Here is a 22,193-nt window from a genome sequence, read left to right on the forward strand (position 1 = left end):
CCTGGGTAGCCACCTCTACTTCTTTAGGCCTCCACACTACAGCCTTATGACCATCAGCAGTAGCATGGTCCAATGTATGATACACATTGCATACTATTGGTTTCCATTCATATAAAATCTCAAACACCTTTTCAATACCACATTCAATACAGAAAGAAGTTGCTTTTAGTAAGAATGGTGCGATCTGATTTAATTTTAAAAATATTGTTTATTTCCTTTTTTTAGTGTATTAATTACTCTCCTTTTTTAATTGAGTTATTATTGTGTGGACCTGGTCCACACTAATACTATTATGGACGAAATTGACGCAAATAAGTAATTCTATACTAGTGTAACAAATCTCCATAATAATGCTAGCCACTATATTTAAATCTTATGAAGACTTCAACTAACTATAAACATAAACCACATTCACCTAAATTATAGGAAGACAAGTTTGAATAAACCAACAGGAGGAACATCTTTAGAGAGAGAAGTTTGATTCCAAAAATTTATTGTGAATGATATGTTGGAAGTGCTGCCTTAAGAGTAGTTGGGTATTTCCTAAGGTTTAGCAATATGTTAGTTGGTTGTTTATTAAATAATTTAGCATATGTTAGTTTAATCTTGTTATGTAGTAGAGGAGTGAGTCTCATCCATTGACCATTAGGCCACTACCTAGTCATGTGCCTATATTTTAGATTTGTTGGTTTATTCCTAAGCCTATTTAAGGACTCATGTAGTTTCATTAAATTGAAATATAATGAGCAAGTAACATACTTAATTCTCTCATTTTTACCTCTATAAATTCTACATGGTAATAGAGCATCAGGTTAGATGCTAAGGAAAAAAATAGAGAGAAATGAAGAAGAAAATGAAAAGAAAAGGAGAGAAAGAGAGGTAAAAGAAAAATTGGGAGAGAAAAATATAGAAACAAGAAAAATTGTGAGTGTGTGTGATCAACGATGGCAAGTAATGGTTCTTTTTTCCAATGTGTGCATTGATGTGTTCCTTTTTAGCCCATGAAATTATTTTTTATTACTATAAAAAAGAGGGAGACAATATTTAGGGTGATGGGGGTGGCCTTCACAAGAAAATCAGATAATTGACAATTTGATAATGCTGGAAGTCATAGTCAACGTAGACATACACAATTTTCAAAATTTTAGAAGTAGATGTGGTCAAATTTGCAAAACTATGTCGAAGAGACTTAATGGAGAGAAGTCCTCCATTTATTGAAGGTTGATGAGAAATGCATCAACAAATTTGAAGATGATAGAGAGAAGTGCATTACATTATGAAAAGAAGTGATTCTATGTTAATGAAGAGAAGTGCTCCATGAAGATTTAAAAAAAATGCACTACATTAGGAAGAGAATGAAGTGCCTCCATGAAGATTAAAAAAATAAAGGTCCATCATGTGGGATGAATTTACCAAGAAGCAAGATTGTGACTAATGTTTAATGTTGGTCCTAGAAATTTTGGAGCAAGAGGCTGTGATGGAAGTGATCGAAAAATTATAGAAACATTTATTAGTTAAGAGTAGTTGATTAGTTCCTAAGGTTTATTAGCAATATGTTGGTGGGTTGTTTATTAAATAATTTAGCATGTCTTATTTTAATCTTGTTATATAGCATAGGAGTGGGTCTCATCTATTAGGCCACTACCTAATCATGTGCCTATATTTTAAATTTGTTGGTTTATTCCTAAACTTATTTATAGACTTATGTAATTTCATTAATTGAAATATACTGAACAAGTAGTAATACTTAATTCTCTCATTTTTACCTCAACAAATTCTACGTGATACCTATCACACACTTTCGTTTGTTACGTAAAGTTACTGGACATGATTATCCTCTAGATTCCAAATCTTTAAACCACAACATGTACAAGATAAAAAGACCAAAACCCTTACTTTTATTATATTTCTATAATCCAAAACTCACGTCTCAACTGGCCACTTGGTGATGAAGATGACATAATAAATCTAAGAAGCAAGACATAATTTAGTTATAAAGCAGTCTCGTCATGATATATTATCACTTCATGTTGATGAGACATTTGATTTTACAAAGAGAATTTTTTGAAATTATATATGTTATAAAGTTGTAAATTAAAATTATTTTTAATGATTAATATTTTCATAATACATATTATTATCTTGTTCGGCATAATAAAAATACAAAAATCAATCTACAACCACGACCCAACTTGCACGAGATTCAACAATTGAAGCTACTGATAGTCCCGAGGGGACATCATCCTCCTATACCTATAATAGTTAGCAGTACTGAACAAGCGAGCCATCGATCCGGGGAAAGAAAGGGGCCGCCTTTGAAAAAAAAAGGCAAGCTTTAGCTTGACTTGACTTGGCCTTCGGAACAAAGGTGATTCTGTTCATGCTTCAGACAATCTGACTAATTCTATATACTTCTATCTAATTATAGACTCTTTTTCTATTAGAAAGGCGAACCTATAGGCCTGTTTTAGCGCGTTTCCAAACCAAAGTAAACTACTCCCTCCGTCTTTTTTTATTTGCTACAAGCACTTTTTCACAAAGACCAAGGAGGGAGTGGGGACCATTGACATAAATGGAATTAACAAAAAAGCAAATAGGTAAATTGTGGGACCTATGTATTATATATGGAAACATTTACAAAATCAAGAAGGGAGTGATGACAAATTTGTAAATAAAGTGTGGGACTTATGTACTATATATGGAAATATTTGCAAATGTAGCAAATAAATTGAAACACCCCTAAATGGCAAAATGTAGCAAATAAAAAAAGACGGAGGGAGTAAATACTAAAGACTGGGTAGGTATTGTAGACCATTAGTTTATATATAGGGTCCTTATATATATATTCACCCATAGACCTCCAAAATGTCAGAATCACCCCGGTAATTAGGTAACCAAATAAGCATGACTTAGAACACCAAAAAAAATTGAACAGACCTATACAGCTTCTATAGCTGCCAATTGATCTTGTGAATAAATCATGGAAGTGTATAAATTATGATGAATTTCACCAAATATTTGCGAAAACAGAATGAAATGTGACAAAATACTAAAACAAATATCTAACAGTAGCTGGAATGTGAACGTTCATGATATAATCTTGCCAATTGATGCACTCAGGATCAAAGTTGAACATATCTTCATCCAAACCATTTTGACGGGCAGTTTTGAGCAACTTATTAGTATTTGTGTCCAGAAAACTGCAAAGCCCAAACCACTAATTAAAAATGGAACTTTAGCTGAGAGAAGGAGATCAGAAGGGATGTTATATATAATGCAGAAGTTATAATTACATACATGCCCTTGAAAAATAAGTAGGGCTTGTACAAGTCCACCAATGTCGTTGTTATTGTCAACTTTTTCTCAAAGTTTAACATCATCTGATGCAAATTACTGCAACCCATTTTAGTAACAAAATTCAAGATCTGCAGAGAAAACAAAGATCAAGACAAAGGAGGATAATTAGAGTTAAAGTAAGGGAAATTTCTAATAGTAGGCTCCTATTTTTGAAAATTTATAATGGTAAATTCAACTTTTCCCAATTGCTAGGTCTTAATTTTCTTGATTTATCCAAAGTTGCATTAATTAGGCGCAAATGTTTATTTTACATTTAATTTTTTTTTACTTCTGATAAGTTTTGTCTATGTAGAAATTTTTAGAGGAGGAAAGAGAGAAACTTGGAGAGGATTAAAAAGACTACATTTTCATATATTTTTCATACTCACATAATAATGAATAAACTAAACAACCTTTAAATAGGCATACAAAGCACTACTAATAACATGTCCACTATGTAGCTCACTACTTGTTATCCCACCAACTAGACCATTATCTAGACCACTACTTGTTAACCCACTAACTAATTATTAACAACTAATCCTAACTATTAGGAAAACTATTTACTAATTTTGGACCATAATCCAACAGTCTAAACCCTACTAACTATGACTTATTTAGGTCAAGACTTTCAACGGACTAACAAATTTTTTTTTTTACTTTATTAGAAAAGCATGTGAAGAGTATGCATACTATTAACAGTATACAGTATACAAAGATATGTTGGGATTCATCATAAAGATTAAAAGTGACCTACTCTTTGACCTAACTAAATCATGGTTTGTAGGGTTTAGACAAAAATTAACATAAGTAATAAAAATAAACATGAAATTAACGTTTAAGCCTCATTAATGTTACATTGGGATAAATTAGGAATATTGGGGGTGTAGCAATAAAAAGAAAAAAAGTTGAATCAACATAAATATTTATGGTCGTGACATATATTTTATGTTAATGCAATATTGTAATTAAACTTGAACTAGAACTAACCATTTGCACCATAAAGTGAAATAGGATGAGGATAATTTCGAATATCAATATGTTGCTTAACACGAAACACTTCCTGATTTTGATAGGGTTTCCGTCACGATTGCTCCATGGATTTTTAGAGAAGTAGGACAAATAAAATCCATGTAGCACTTCGAAACTTACTGGATTCCTATATGAGCTTCCCACTTGGTATATAGTCAAACATGGTTTGTTCACATTGGCCTTCATAGCCACAATAATGGAATTCACAAACATATCAGCCGGTATCTGCATATAATAGGGACATAAAGTGAAAATCAAACAAAAATACGGTTATATCTATATAAATATATTAAAAGGTGTTCGAATCAAAAGAACGGTGTCACATGGCACTTTACACAAGTTACAAATACATGTTTATGATTTTATTAAAAAATATTAATAATATGAATCTACTAGGAATGGAACACATGACCTTGGAAATAAATTGTGAGAGTTTAACTGCCAATTCATGCTACAATTTCAATGTTTAATGTTTCAGAGTAAAATTTATTAAAGTCTTATAATTGTATGTAAATATGAGGACATAGACAAATCCTTTTGATCTCTAATACTTTTATTAAGGTAATGGAGTAACATTCTTTTACCCCAATTCTATTGAAATTGTTATTTTTATCCCCAATTTCTTGAAAGTTTTTTAAAACAATTTATCATGCAATAACGTTCATTTACCAATTTTGCAGTAAAAAGAAAATTACGAAAAGCTAATAAAATCAATTATGAAACTTATAAGTAATAATAAATTTGATAATTGTAATTGTCCGGAACATCGCCCGAACTAAAATTACTAGTTGCTATTTTATAACTCGGATTTTATTATTTAATAGGTGTTTGAAAAGACAGTGATAAGGATGTGAGTTAAATCCCAATTGTATTGTTAGTTACTCCTATATACGAATATGTCTAGATGGTGTCAATATAATGATATATATTATTTCACTCTTGAATATACTTTCTCCGACTCATATTACTTAAAATCTTTTGACTTTTACACTATTGACACACTCTCTTTTATCATGTTTTGTGAACTCTCATTAAGAAAAATATAATCATGTGGGATCTTATTAAATTCACTTTGACATCTAGTTTCAAAAAATTAATGTTTATATAACTTTTACTTAAATGGAATCAGAAAATATTAATTATTAAAGTTATTCATTGGCAAGCGTGTCAAAAAATATGTGTTTAAGTAATATAAACAAATGAAGTATATATATACTAGCTTTTTAAGCACGTGATTCGTCGATGACAATTTTTTCATTGTGTTATTTCGTAATATCGGATAGTTAGTTTTACATGCATACAATACATACAACGACAACTCATTATAGTAGTTTATGTCGACAATTTTTTTTCAATAAAGGCTATGTTTTGTTTAACTTATTAGAACTTATTTTCAACAAAAAAAAATGTCAAATCAGTTCATATAAGTTCATATAAGCAAAAAATTAGCACTATATGCAAGTGATGCATGTGATAGTATATATTACATCAAAAAGCGTTAAAAACTAACTGAAGAGTGTAATATGTATGGTGAATATTGATGAGCATTATGATTTTCTATGCATTTCCATTGCTCTATTGTAAAGAGTAATGTTTTTCAGAAAGGATTATATCGAGGTAGGACATGTTATCTTGTATTTTTGTAGATAAGTCAACAACTTTTCTTTTAAACAATGATCTAGGTTATGTTTTTTATTTATCTAAAAAATATATATATATACTTTACATGCGTATTTTATGAGTTGTAGTTCAACTTAATTTCACTGGTTAATTGAGGTTTTAAGGCATATTATGATGAGTAGTGCTTCAATAAAAAAAAAAAGTTAAAAATTGATAATATCTGATGATTTATGTTTATCTCTTTAATTATTTATTATCCCAACTGATTGTGAATCCCGAAAAATAAAATAAAAATGAATATTTTGTAAGTTTTTTAATTCTTTTATGGTTTGTTAATGCATGTTGAAATTTATATTGCAACTGAGAATTTAGATAATAATAATCTTTGTAGATGTTTGCTTTTATAATTGTTTTAAAATTGATTTGAGTCATGAGTTTATATTTTCAATTGAGAGTTTCCTCTTTTTACACATTTTTATGTAATTCTTTTTGATAATGTAAAACTTTTCTTATTATCCATATTTGTAAATGAGGAAAGAATTAAGAAAATTTTTTCTTTATTAATTTTTTGTAAGATTAACGGTATATAAGGCTTTTCAAATGGGGATACCATAGCCTCCCCTTGACTTATATAATAGAGTCATAGAGATAGGACAAAGTTCTTATGAAAACCAACTCTAAAAGGATAACGGAGCACCAATTACGTTTTTTTTTACTATTTTTAGAATCGAGGACTTTTTTATTTTTTTTGAAATTTTTAGAAACGAGGACTTAAGTAAACCATATTTGATTCAATAGTAAATATCCAGAACTTGCGATATTCCCCTTTTTGACCAAAATTAAGCCACTGTCATTGTTAATTTTTACCCCTGCAACTACGACCACTTAAACCCTTATGTATGCATGCAGGGGCGTAGCTACAAGGAGGCTGGTAAAAATAATAAGGGCGGACCTCTTAGAAATCTAAGGTATTTTCTATTAAAATGGCTATTCTTGACCCGTCAAATTTTGATTCCTGACTTGACCCTTATGTGCATGTGAAATGAACTACTTTTGGATTGGATTTACTCTGACTGAGCCAAGGTCTGCATCTCTTGTGGTCACGGTGTTTCTTTCTTCCCTTACACTCTTAAGAATGCTAGTTCTTGGAAAGAATACAAATCTTTTAAACAAAAAGACATAAAACAAAAAGGAAGACTAAAAGACATAAAACAAAAAGGAAGACTAACCAAATCGAAGACGGAGCTGATATCGGCGGATAAGACACTTAGTGTTCCTTTTCCATACATGACAGTAACGGTATCAATAGTCCTACGATAAATAAGTTCAAATGAAAATTTTAAATGTGAAATGATCCAATTTCATAGTACTTCCTCCGTAACATAATGATTGCAATAATTGGCTTTGGCACAAACTCCTGGGGAGAATTTTCTAATGAAGTATTAAGAATATGATTAAGGCATTAAGCATGTGATCAAGAAGTGAGAAAATGAGGAAATATTAAGCACTACCGAGCACCACCTTCACCTACTGCCCACCACCATCTTCACTAACCACTACGTACTGCCCGCAACTACTTTTTTTTTCAAATTAACATTAATTTATTGATTCAAAGTCATACGATATCTACAATGGAAATTAAAACTAAACAAATACATATCAAAATGAAATAAACACAATTCTAATTAATATGACAAAACCACGATCGTTGAGTAGATCTAACACTTCTGAGAACCCTCGTCTTTCACATCGCTTCTGATGCAACCTTCTGCAAGGGGATCTATTGATCGTTTGTACTTTTGAAGTAGAACTGGATTCAATTCAAGTGATTGTAAACGAAGTCTTGACATCTGTTGCAACTCCGCGCGAATTTCGATCAACAAATCAACCTCTTGAATTACACATAAACCCAAAAACAAAGTCTCCAAACTCTCACATCATGAAGAGAGACAAAACCCAATATATGGGTAGAAAAACTCTCCATTAGAGAGAGACTAGAGTTTATTAGAAAAGGTGAAAAGGGACTTGTCACCGCCTAAAAGGGTGACGGTATCCCCTAGTTTGAAAATTAGGGTTTTGTGGGAGAGAAGAGAGGAAAAATAAAGTAGAAGAGAGGAGTAAGCTGCCCGCAACTACCTTCACCACCCTTTAATCGGACACCATTGCAGCCCCTACGAAATCAAACACCACCCTTGAATCGTACCATGAAACCGAAGAAACTCACCACCCGTGAATGGAACATCACCTACTGCCCCGTCACCACAAAATCGCCCCCCACAACGTTCAACAACCCATGATTTGGAACTTGGAAGCCAAAACTTTAAAACCACCATGCAATTTGTCAACACCACCATGAATTTCAACCCAAAAGTTCAACAACCCGACCCCAACTCGGAATCTCAACAACTTGAAACTCATTTCGAACTCCATAACCCCACGATTTCTCTGGTTTCAATTTTGGATCGATTCGGGCGCGATTTGATGGTTGTGCTGGTAAATTCGGGTGCAATTTGATGGTTGTGGTGGTTGGCAGTGAAGTGGTTGGTTCTGACTTGTGGTGGTGGTTGGCAGTGAAGTGGTTGGTTCTGACTTGTGGTGGTGGATTTGGCCATGGTTTGGTAGTTTTGGTGATGGAAATAGGGTTGGCAGTTTTGGAAAATCAAAAGGTAGACCTAAAATGGGAAGATCGTATAAAGATTGACTTATTTAAAACAATTTTTCTTATCACCAAAGACTCTTAAAAACAAAAAATCATCACTATAGACATTGGCATGAGTTTTGTACACAAAAAAGCATTAAGTTAGTATATATTAGAAATAATTCTTTTAAATAAGTCAACATTTGCACGGTCTTCCTATTTTAAGTCTACCTTTTGATTATACCTGATTGAGTTAGACTTATATGTCTGTTTTCTTCTATTAAGTTTTAATTTGTTTGTGACTTGTTTACTAGGTCACTTATGATACATATTACAATGTCCATTCTCTAAAACAGACGAGGGTGGGGTGGGACATTGTAACACATATTATAATTAACCTAGTAAACAAGTCACAAATAGGTTAAAACTCAATATAAGAAAACAGACATACAAGCCTAACTCAATCAGGGATAATCAAAAGGTAGACTTAAAATGAGAAGACCGCGCAAAAATTGACTTATTTAAAATAATTTTTCCTATATATCATTAACATCTTTTATTACCCGTTACGGGGCGAGAAACGGATTGTACAAATAATATTTACCTGCAACCTTCAAGCCAGCCAGAGAAAGGTTCTTTCAAGGTGCTGCACACAATGGTAGGCCTCATAACAACCACAGGTAGATTGCCTCTGAGTTTCCGTATTACCATCTCTCCCATCGCCTTAGTAAACACGTAGGTGTTTGGCCATCCATACAACTTTGCCCTATTATGTAAATAGGTAGATAGTTACAGTCAGCTAGGAAAATTAGAGCCTGACCTTCGTAATTCTGTCAACTTAGTATGTACAATATATGTAAAATATGTACATAAAAGCTTGTATTAATAATACAATCTCACTTACGGACGCTAATAAAAATATACTTTTGCATTTAACTACTCATATCCCATTAACACTTATCGCAGAAGGCAGAAGCCTTAGGAAATAGGAACTGCCTCTTGCTGGCTCAATCTCAGCAAGATTCATATAATTTCTACATTGAAGAAGATAATAACATGGTGATTTATCTTTCAAGGCCTATAATCCTATTCATGGATTGTATAAACCCTCATTGTCCATTAATGATATCCGATCTCTGCTCGCTCTTGGAAATCTTGGAGGGCCCTTCAAAAGTTTATAGAATAAGCTATGATAAAAGCTTGTTATATTATCATCTCAAATAACTAAAGAAATAAATATTACCTCACAAGAGAAACATAAAAAGGGTTTGTTCTACTTGCTATGTTCCGTTAAACGACCATTATTTATAAGTTATATATATACGTTTAGGATGTTAGTTATGCAAGCCCCGCAATACTCTAGGATGTTAGTTATGAAAGCCCCCCAATAGTCTTGAGTCTTGACACAAGTTTTAGGGCCCGAATACATTTGTTTGTTTTTTTTTTTTTTTGAGGGGAAACCCGATGGCACTAATTTGATAAATCAGAATCAGCAAAGCTAACAACAATATCCGGAATATCGTCCACCCAACAACGATAGCCAATCTCCAGAGATTGAAAATGAGCTAACATGTGAATCACCTTATTACCGGAGCGTTTAACTAACAACATCAAAATGAGAAATATAAGCTAAAGTGTCATCTAAAATCAAATGGAAATCACTATTCCCTGTCTCCTTGAGCTTGAGGGCATTGATAACTTGCAAGCAATCACTCTCCACAATGAGCCTTTGAACATCTGAGTCTCCTAGCCAACCGAAGTCCATCCAAGTCGGCCCTAGCCTCGGCCGCGCGAGTCTCCCACCCAACCCGGTGCTATAGTAGAAATGTAGATAAATTAGTGTAAATTTTATTATCATATGAAAATGGGTCTGGGTAACCCAATAAGGAGGAGGAGAATTTAGCCCACTTACAAGCTAGGAGATTTCATCCTAAAACCAATTGGTGATAGGAGGAGTAACTCCTAATCTTATAAAGTGGTTTATTCTCTCCTCTTTCTCCAATGTGGGACACTCATAAGTGGACTTTCAATGGGTTTCAACAATTAGAAAGATTTTGCCTGCTCGTGGTGGGAAACCCAAAACCTGCACCCATAAGGTGATCCCAGTCCCTCAGGATTTTCTGTATTTTCGTCATAATGTTTTTAGTTTTAATATGTTAGGACTCTTTAAAGATTATTATTACCTGATAATAGATTGTAAATTGTATTAGAGAGGTATTCCCTCCATTTCATTTTAATCTATACACTTACACTTTTCACCCATGCCAATGAAAAACTTTGAGGATATATATCTTTAGTTTTGTATTTGTAAAAATTATAAAAAGTACATATTAATAAAACACATGTTATGCTAAATCTTACAAGATCCCACATGATTATATTTTCATCCGCGTATAAATCACATATGATGGTCAAAGTAAAATTTGTGAATAGTGTAAAATATCAAAGTGTGTAGACTAAAATGAAACGTCTGGAGTAAATAATAAGTTTTCTAAGTCTAGCTGGATTAGGCCGGTCTCTTGTTAGATGTTGATTCTTCTAGCGTTCTTGTTAGAATCACGATCCAATCTATAGGATCATATGATCCTGTTAAATATGGGCCTGGCCCGCACCCATCACAAGAAGATAGAGTCAACTTCACAAGACAAATGAGGTTCCACCTTAAAACCATATGGTAATAAGGGGAATATCCCTTTTGCATTATAAAGTGAACCCATTTCTCTTATTAAATCAATATGGGACACTCACATGTGGTGTGCGCTTACATCATAGCTTCAACAGATCCTACAATCCAAGTACTAAATAAAGATTCAGATCGTGTGCAGAATTAGACTGCCAGTAGGATCGGTGCAGGATCAGTTAAGAATGCACAAAATGTGTTAAGATCGTACATGATTACTCAAGCATGATCATACAATAAAGTTCCAAAAAATGTTTAATATTTGCTGTTATGTTTTGAACTATGAATACTTTAATGATGATAAACACTCTATGCTATAACATGAATATATGTAATAGTGATCGTGCTATCAAGATTGGACGAGTTGAAGATATGGAAGCTTAGATCTCGTTATATTAAATTCATGTGTATGCAATGTAGTTAACATATTAGAACTTTGTGCTAAAATTAGAAATATGAAATTAGGATGATTAACTATTTTCATAGAGTTAATAAAATAGGTGATCCGTGATTATATTAATTTCATGTTTATATGGATTAAAGAAAAATAAAGGAGAGTTTTGATAAAAAAAAGGTTTTCGAAAAACATTTTAAAAAAGAAAATAATTTTTATTTTCGAAAAACTATTTTAAAAAAGAAAAGGATTTTATTTTCGAAAAATTGTTTTAAAAAAGGAAAGGATTTTTATTTTCGAAAAAAAGTTTTTAAAAGAAAAGGATTTTTATTTTCGAAAATCAGTATAAAAAGAAAAAAGTTATTTTTGGTTACGAAAAAGATCAAGAAAAATGTGTTTGAAGATTTTTTGGAAAAAAAAAGGAAAAGGTTTGTAAAAAGAAAATTTTGATTTTTAAAGAAAAGATTTTGGATAAAAATTGATATGATTAAAATTGGCATAAGATATGGAGGAATCTTATCTTATAAGAAAAGGAAGAAATTCAGTTTTTACAGAAGATAAAGTTTGATTTTGAAAAGAAAAAGATTGTATCCCTTTATTTTAGGAATAAAAAAATTGTTCAAAAAGATAATTACATCTTAGAGAATAATTCTTATTCAGTTGATTGAATTATATAAGGGATATAAATCATTATAACAAATCACGTTACGTTTTTAGATTTGTGAGATTAAAATTTTGAGAGCTGGAAACGAACTCCCAGAGCATAGTGTACATTATAGAGTTCTAGTATAAGTTAATGTTTCTAAACTAGGATTGTAAAGTTCCTCTATTTGCTTGAATAAGAAGCACACTTGTGAGGAATCATTCTTTCTGTAATTCTCATATTATAGAGAGTAGCAACATTTAGGGTTAAGTGTTGGAGAGCACTACTAGAGTTAGTAGTGGGGGAATCAATATTGTATCAAAAGTTTGGTATTTTAAGATTCAAATAATAAAAGAGTACTTTGTGTGGACGTAGATCTCAGAGGTGAGATTGAACCACGTTAAATTCTTGTGTTTTATTATTTGATTTCATTGTTTTCTTGTTTTGATACAATATTGTTCGAGCAAAAACATCAATAAAAGAGTTTACGAGCTGGTGAATAACGCAGTGCAAGGCACTGTGCCATAAGAGTGTTTTTGCATAATTCGATTAGTTTTTGTCACTCAATTCAAACCCCCCCCCCCCCCTCTTGAGTGTCACCTTGTACTCCAACATTTGCTAAAATCAATTTATTTTTATTTTTTTGGAAACAAGACACAAGCATGAGAAAAAAAATAATAAAATGTGGATGAATATAAAGCTCAACCTTTTATTCTACACTTTAAATATGTTTATTATTCAATCAATTAGTTGGTAATTATACTATAGGATGTCTGAGTAAGATCTCTGTTCTTTTTTCATAGATAAATGCTAAGGCATTAGAGATGTCGACTTTGTCAAACTAAATATGATTGCATTAGAATTTCAAATCACTAAATCAGTAATTTTTTTTTTTTTACATAAATGGTATTCTAGGCTACTTTCAAATGATTTCTTGAATTGTTAGCTTCACTAGTACTTATTACAGTATATGCTGTAGGCATGAATATATACTAAGTTTAGTAATTTTCAATGAAAAAGCATAGAATATTACCGACATGAAAGTTAAATTTCAAAATTTAGGATGATTATTTTTATCAACTTTGTAAAATTTTATTACGATCCTATGATCCAATTCTGTCGATGTGATTCCACTTCTGTCATTGATCCAATGCTTTATACAAAGGGGGAATGAGATCATCATTTTGTATGCTCATCAAATACGGAGAGGGATTACAAAATTTTTAGGTTTCTAAATGGATCACTTAAAGGATATTGTTATTCTCGAGATCTGTCAGTTTGGGGTTTAGCTACTTGTTAAAGGAGAGGTTGTCCACATTAAAATTGTATTTGTTATTACATTAATTTTCTCCTATTTAGATTTGTCATCGAGTTCGAATCCTCTAGAATTTTAGTGAAACTTTACAAGGAAGAGTTGTATCTGAGCTACATATTTTAACATCAAGGGCTTATATTGGTGCCTGGTGGGAGGGAAAGATTATGAGGTGGATTTTGATGAGAAAAAATAGAAGGAACTTTGGAAAGAGAATATATCAAAAATCAAGGGCTCATATTAGTAGGAGGGAAAGATTAGGAGGTAGATTTTGATGAGAAAGAGAAAAAATAGGGGGGATTTTGAAAAGAAAATATAAGAGCCATTGATTTTTTTATACAATGGTTGATATTGCTGAAACACTATATTGCAGAGTTATTTTACAACTCTAGAGGATCGAAACACTTTGTTATCCTAATAATGAAATGACTTTTTGATACCTTTGACTTCCTAAAATCTTCATCCTTTCTCTGATTGCCTGTTCTGGAACTTTTCTGGCTACAAGATTCCTTATAGTTTCTTCAATGAGCTTTTTCTCTGAATCAATATCCAAGGCAGCCTCTCCACTCAAAGTCTCACCCATAGCATATAAGTTTTCAGATATTAATCCTGCCTTCTCTCCACAAACATATGCTGAGACAAGAAAATAGATTGTTATATACTTATATTGTTAATTATTATACTACTCAGCCCACAACAGGAGCCCGGGGTTGGGACTTACCAGTTGACACATGGATGAGCAACTCTATATTAGCACAATTCTTGGCGAAGTTGACCACATTCTTAGCTCCTAGGGTATTCACACCCAATGCAACATCATACCTACACATATAGTCAACAAGATGTAAATAAGTACATTCCCTTCACCTACTGATAATAATCAACGCAAGTTCTCAAAAAGGAATATTAATATCGTCTCTAATTCTTCATTACTAAAATATAGTAAAGATAATTGATATCTTGAAAATTAAACATTAAAACAAATACAACACCATGTGAATAGTGCAAAGACTAACAAATGTATGCTAACATTGGATGTCCTACATATCAACATATGTAGAAAAATACGATCAACATAGAGTTTGTAAATAATGTACACGTCAACATACAATATTTATATATTTAAGAGTGCATTTTAGTTGTAACATGTTACAACATAAATTATTTTGTAATAAAATCTCAGATACGCATATAATGACACATAATTATGACACGGACTCTAACAGAATGACATAGACTACATAAAGAATGACATAATTTTGATGTTATTTTGTCATTTATTTTATGTCATTTGATTCTATTTTATTGTCATTCTGTCATCCGTTTTCACATCATTTTTGATTTGTTATAAATCTTACAACGTAGATAATGACACATCATCATGACAAATCTAATAAAAATGACATGATTTTGATGTTATTTTGTCATTTATTTTATGTAATTTGATTTATATTTTGATGTCATTTTATCACCGTTTTTCATATCAATATTGACTTGTTTTAAGTTATTTAACGTTTAATGTTATATTGTCATTTATTTCATATCGATTCTGATTTTTCTATGTCATTTATATCTTGATGTCATTATTAATATGTTTTATATTTTGAGGGGGATTGGGAATAATTACATAGTTGCTTCTGAGATTCTACATTCCATGAGGGATTGAAAAGGAAATAGGGGGTGGATGACCCTAAAAATTGGCCTAGAAAAGGCCTATGACAGACTTGAACGGAATTTTATCCATGACACGTTGATTAGCCATAACCTTGATAAGCATACTTGTAGCTTAATCATATTGTATCCTCTTTTGTCATTGTGAATGTCCAGCCAACTGAATTTTTCCAACTTTCAAGGGGTATTAAGTAGGAAGACCCCTTTCCCTCTATATCTTATTTCTGTGCATGGAACATTTGACTCATATGATAAATGAGATTGTGACTAGCTTTTTTTGGACCCCCTTTGCCTTCCATAGAAATAGGATCCACATATCCCACCTCTTATTTGCTAACGATATCCTATTATTTGGGGAGGCAAACGTTGCTGATGCCATAATTTGGACCTTGGAAGTCTTCCACATAAAATCAGGATTGAAAATGAACCCCCAGAAAAGCTCAATTTATTTCTCTAGGAATACTGATCCTAGGATTAGTAACCTCTTGGCTACTAGGGTGAATATCCCCTCAAAACTTGACCTAGGTATTTATCTAGGCTTTTCCCTTACTGACAAAAGACCAACCAAAAATTAATTGAGTCATATTGTTAGGAATGTTTAGAGTAAGTTATCTAACTAGAAAGCAAAACTATTCCTTGCCAAAGCAGGAAGAACTACCCTTATCTCTTCGACTTTGAATGTTATTCCTGCTTATGCCATGAACTGCATCTCCTTACCTAAGTCCATCACTAAGTCTATTGACTTCATTGTGAGAAACTTCTATTGGGGGAAGAAGGAAGGGAAACACAAACTGGCCCTTATTTCTCTGGGACAAGATTTGTGGTCCTAAGGAAACTAGTGGGCTAGGGATTAGAAACAATGACATCTAAATAGGATGGCCCTAGCTAAACTCTACCAGAAGATGAATTCGATGGACAATTTCACCACCCATGTTATCTATGAGAAAGAAACTGTTTAAAACTGGCTCCCACATGTGGCAAGATATGGGAAAAGGATGGGAAATCTTCTGTAATTTTTCGGGTTAGTGGATAGGAAAAGGTGTGTCTTTTTGGCATGATATCTGGACTCCCTTTGGCCCTTTGAGCAAGATGGTAACTGGCCTAATGTCTTATAGTGAAAATGAGGTGAAGGTTGAGAGAATTATTAACCAAGGAAATTGGGATCTTCAGAACATAACCCTCACACCCCCCCCCCCATATCATGAATTGGATATTGAATTACCCTAGGAAAGTAATTGATCAGGGCTGTGAAGACACCCTTGCGTGTTGGGTTGCTAAGGGCAACTACTTTGACTCAAAGCTGGTTTTAAAAAATGAGTGGGAAAGAACTACCCATCACTGTGGTAGAGAGTGGGACTAGAGTAGCATTTGGTTTACCCCTTGTCACCCCAAGATCCAACACGTTCTATGGGCTTGTTTATGGAATGGGATTTCTACTAGAACTAACCTTCATTCAAGAAAGATAATTGATCATCAAAATTACCCCTTTTGCCAAACTGCTCTTGAATCATGTGTCTGTGTCCTTAGAGATTGTGTGAGAGCAAGGGAAACTTGGAATAAACGTGACCTCACCCAAAAGTTTTTCTCTACGAATTTCAAAACTTGGCTTAGCTCTAATATTAACTTTAACGCGAATATGAAAAATCACAACAACATTCCTTGGCCCACTTTATTCACTTTTCTTTGTTGGAGAATGTGAATTAGAAGGAACCTTTGGGTTTTCAATAGTCATGATCTCAGACTTGACTACTTTTGGCATCAGTCAGTCTTCCTTGCCACATAGTATGCTTGCTCAAGACCTATCCTATTACCAACTACTAAACCCCAACAACCACCTCAAATCTTCTTGATTCATGAATTTATTATATCAGTGGATGCCTCCTTTTGTGCTACTAACCTACATGCAGGTATCGGAGCAATTTATTGAAGTAAAACAGGCCAATGGATGGGAGGTTTATGTGGAATTTTCATATGCAATGATCTCAACTTAGCAGAAATCCTTGCCATACATGAAACTCTACTATGAATAGAAGCGAATCAATGGAGTAAATGCATTGTCTAGTAGTGGATTGTATAAATGGAAGTATGATGAGGATAATAAATCGTTATCACAATCATACTAATGTTTGCAGGCAACTATTATAGAGAGAGACACATCTAGTTGGGAAAAGTGGTGCAGGACCAAGTGCGAGAGGTTGACATCTTATCAAGAACAAGTCGTAAAGGAAGTGGGGAGGTGGGGATGATCCGCCAATTCTGTATAGTCTCATGGGTGAAACTAGGCATTAGGGTTGAGGATATTACTTTTGAACAATTATATATGTTTGTCTTATAATGATGGGATCATAGATCCCTATGCTACTGCACTAGCTAAACTTGATGACTTAATCTTTTAATATATCATTCCAGTTAACCAAAAATAAATACAGAAGTCACATCTCACACAACGAATTGTTTTAAGTCTCCTCGATCAAAAGATTTCGCGAAACAAGATTACGTCCTGCCAAAACTTAGACCTTCTTTCCCGTCAAAAAAAAAAAAAAAGATACCTCCTAATACCTAATACCTAATACTTCTAGTCTTCTATGCGAATTTTTAGATAAAGAATCATTGGATATAATGATATGAAAAATTGTCAAGAATAGGCCAACCTTTGTGCGGTCTCCTAAAACTAAGTCAGCTATTTGATTATCCTGGAATGAGCTAACATTTGATACCTATCAATTTATAACAATTCATGACCTATTACTAACCTCTTTAGTAGGTTAAATGTCCATGTGTCATTGTCTCATTCGTTCATTTAATAATTTAAATAGTTTGAAAAAATATAACTTAATTTCCGTATCCCTCTCCCCACCCCACCACCGCTACTTCTCCTTACTCCTTAATTAGTTCCTTCCTCCAATTCTCATCTATCTCATCAGTCCTCTCATCACAGCCGGCACCACCGGCCACGCACCAATATAGCCACCCTAGCTACCAGAGAGCCCGAATGGTCACGGTAGCAGAGAACCACGTCCTCGACGAAATGGGAGTGGCCCGTGAGGCAGCGCGTGGGCACCACATAAGTTTTGTCCTCCTTGGTTAGCTTTCAAAGGATGATGAAATTGCCATGTGACGTGGTTACGATCATGTTAAGTTTATCGATTGGGGTTGTGATGGCTGTCATTGTGTTAGTATGGGCCCGCATTGTGGCACACAATTGGAGTTGTTCTCCCATGCTGAAGTGGATGGTGAATTTGTGTGAGAGAGATAAGAGTAAAAATGAGAGGTTTTTATGTGGGAGATTGTTGGGAGGTTGAAAGATGTTGGAGGACGGTTTTTTTTTGCTAGAGAGGAAGAGAGGTGGCAACCATGGTTGATAGTGACTGCCATCCATGGAAAGGAGAAGTAAACGGTGAGAAAAAGAAAAAAAAAATCCAGAAATTGCAAAATAAATAAAATTGACTTGTTAAACCGGTTACAACTTACAAGTCATTTGACTTGTTAATTAAAAGTTTAAATGATATCAAAGTTAGCATATAGTAGAGATATCAAATGACTGACTAATTTTTAGAAGATCACGCAAAGATTGACTTATTCTTGACATTTTTTTCATAATGATAATGTAATTAGACTAACATAGTATTGAAGGGCTAATCATAGATTTTAAATGTGTACCTTTCCTTAAACTTTGTTGCTGCTGCTACGTTAATAACAATATCTATATTCTCGTACATTTCTTCTATCTGATCCGCTGCAAGTCCAAGGTTCTCGTAGGACGCATCACCCGCAACTGCAATTATTTTCTCAGATACAAAAGAATCAAAATCAGAGCCCCATTTTTCTCTTAAAACTTTGAACAACTCCTTGCCTAACACCTACATTAAATTGAAGACAGCAAAGTGAGGTCACAAATTGCATCTTAAAATTGGCCATTTTCATCACATTGTATAACTCTGGACGTACTACTGGTGGATCGACATACCTCATCTCGCAGCCGCGAGTCCGCTGAATTAGCATCTGTAGCCCTTACAAGAAGGTATAATCTCTTCACGTTTGGTTGAACGCGAAGAATCTTTTCCAAAAGAACTGCAATCACAATATGAACAGTACATGTTGGTACCACGAAAATTTTCTTTGACACATTCATTGCACAGTAATTACACAATTCATAACCATTGATAGAAAGAGAAGAAAAGAGAAAAATTTTACTCTTAGCAATGAAGCCAGTTGCACCGGTAACGAAGATGGTTTTGTTGCGAAGAAACTCAGCTATGCTGCCAAAATCCATAATGAGATCACTCGGACAGAAGATCCACTGGTAGATAGGTTTCCAAATATATTGATGATAGGTTTTTAAATGAATTAGACACGCTGAAGACTTTTCAGATGTCCTTCAAAGCGACAGCTAGCTTTAGCTGGGCAAATCGAGTATTAAAGTAGCACAGAGATCACAGATTCACTTTTATAAGAAGAAAAAATGAAACAAAAAAAAAAAAAAAACTGTTATTAGTAATAAAATTGTACCAAATTGAAATAATCTATCAGGCAATTCATGCTGGATCTCGACCATCACAACTAATAGCATATTCATATAATAGAAAAACCAGATGAAAGTGGAATTCACGTATAGATATCTTGATTGACTGATTATCTTAACATAATTATGTGAGAATCTAATAAAAAATGTAATCTTGGAATACATGCGAAAAAAATATTTAAAGCATCTAACAAGCTGAGCACAACTCTCATATTGTTAAGAATATAACCCTATATCTTGATTGACTGATTATCTTAAATTCTTAACATAATTATGTGAGAATCGATCTAATAAAAAATGTAATCTTGTAATACATGCGAAAAAAATATTTAAAGCATCTAACAAGCTGAGCACAACTGTCATATAGTTAAGAATAGAACCTGATATCCTGATTGACTGATTATTGTAAGAATAGTGACTTGAATAGTGCCTTGAAGGTGTTTGGTAGAATGCGTTAAGAAGGAATGACATAAGGCTGACTTTGAATGCATATATCTCTCAATCTATAAATGATTTTGATGTGATTCCAATTGGAGCTGATAGCTTGTTCCAAGAGCTTTCCAACGATAGGTCATATGCCCAATTCCGCTGAGAAACGAGAAAGTTATGACAATTTTACGAAGAACTGACGAAATTGTTTTTTCCTGCGCTCCGCCCGGGCAGGTCGGGCGGATCTCGCCCGGTCGGGCGCGCAAACACGTTCGCACGGGCCGCCCGGGCGGGTCGGCGATTGATGCGGGAAACGCGTTTTGAGCCGTTTAGTATAAATAGGTTATTTTAACCTATGTTTTACACCGCAAATTAGTCTCTATTCTCTCTGTAATCTGGTTTTCCTCACATAATAAAATATTCTCTCCCTCTCTGCCATGGATGTAGCCAAATTGGTGAACCACGTAAATCTGTTGTCTGTGTTTTATTATTTTTTGCATTCATTATTTATTTCTCTCTCACATCCGTTATAACAATTATCTTAGCGTAATTATGTGAGAATCTAATAAAAAAAATGTAATCTTATAATACATGCGAAAAAAGTATTTAAAGCATCTAACAAGCTGAGCACAACTCTCATATTGTTAAGAATATAGCCCTATATCTTGTTTGACTGACTATCTTAAATTCTTAACATAAGCTTGTAATACATGCGAAAAAAATATTTAAAGCATCTAACAAGTTGAGCACAACTCTCATATTGTTAAGAATATAACCCACATGTGAGTTAGGAATAGTTTGTCCCACATTGAAGAGTTAGAGAGAGTGTGACTAACATATAAGTTTAATGGGCTACTCCTCCTATTATCAATTGGTTTTAGGATGTAACCTCATATGAGCTTGTGAGTAGGTCACTCTTTTCTCAGAAGCGGCTAATGTGTTAGGCCCAATCACTAGTAGAAAAAGGACGATTTGCGTCCCCTCAATTGCGTCGCACAGAAACGGAAACGACGCACAGTTAGGATTTGCGTCGCATGTGGGAAGCTGTGCGACGCAAATCACAAAAATCTCCCAGCAGGTGCCCGGTATATGTGTCGCACCCTCCTCACATGCGACGCAAATTAACAATGTGCGTCGCTTGTTGCGAAGGTGCGACACATATTCTGCGCACCAGTTGGAGAGATTATTAAATCAATGTGCGTCGCACGTTATGAAGGTGTGTTGCAAAATGCTAATGTGCGTCGGACCCCTTGACCCATCCGACGCACATCAGCCTAATCACTTATAAAGCCTCTCCCTCTCCTTTTAAATTTTTCAAACCCTAAAAATACCCTCTCTCACCCGTCTCTCACCCTCTCACCCTCAAAACCGTCTCTCACCTTCTCACCCTCAAAACCGTCTCTCTCCTTAAACCCCTCTCTCTCTCTCTCTCTCTCTCTCTCTCTCTCTCTCTCCCTCAAACACTCAAACCCCCTCTCTCTCTCTCTCACCCTCAAACACACTCTCTCTCCGGCGAAAAAATTGAATATCTCCGGCGAAAAATAGGTATAATCGCAACAAACAACTTCGTTTTTAGATCTACAATTGCACAATATTGAAGATCTCCGGCGAAAATTTGGTACAATCGCAACGAAAAATCTAATTTTTCATTTTCGAGTTAGATTTCCGGCGAAATTTTGGTATAATCGCAACGAAAATTGAAGATCTTCAAGTATTATCTCGGGCGACCTCTTCGTTCGTTCGTTCGTAATAAGGTAGTTTGTTTATTTTTCTTTTTTCTTCTTTTTCGCATGTCTTAATTTTTAGTTATTTGTCATTTTTTTCAGATCTGTTTGAAGACCTCCTCATTTTTTCAATTCGAACATTTCACAAAGAACAACTGAGGAAGAGCCATGAATTCCAGAAATTTCATGACT

At 33.8% G+C, this 22,193-nt stretch overlaps 1 protein-coding gene across 1 annotated transcript; it reads right to left on the bottom strand.

Annotated features, from left to right (window-relative positions):
- Nucleotides 1-3,010: 3,010 nt before the first annotated feature.
- Nucleotides 3,011-19,881, bottom strand: LOC104892374 (fatty acyl-CoA reductase 3). Its single transcript, XM_048645680.2, has 10 exons — nucleotides 19,521-19,881; nucleotides 19,294-19,397; nucleotides 18,987-19,186; nucleotides 14,377-14,477; nucleotides 14,096-14,288; nucleotides 9,231-9,392; nucleotides 7,218-7,299; nucleotides 4,327-4,593; nucleotides 3,298-3,425; nucleotides 3,011-3,200 (listed from the first exon to the last, which is right to left on the bottom strand). The coding sequence occupies exons 1-10, from the start codon at nucleotides 19,597-19,599 to the stop codon at nucleotides 3,050-3,052; spliced, it is 1,467 nt and encodes a 488-aa protein (XP_048501637.1). The 5' UTR covers nucleotides 19,600-19,881; the 3' UTR covers nucleotides 3,011-3,049.
- Nucleotides 19,882-22,193: the final 2,312 nt, after the last annotated feature.

The sequence above is a fragment of the Beta vulgaris genome, chromosome 5 (assembly GCF_026745355.1).
Source record: "Beta vulgaris subsp. vulgaris cultivar EL10 chromosome 5, EL10.2, whole genome shotgun sequence".
In the NCBI taxonomy this organism is placed as follows: Eukaryota; Viridiplantae; Streptophyta; class Magnoliopsida; order Caryophyllales; family Amaranthaceae; genus Beta; species Beta vulgaris.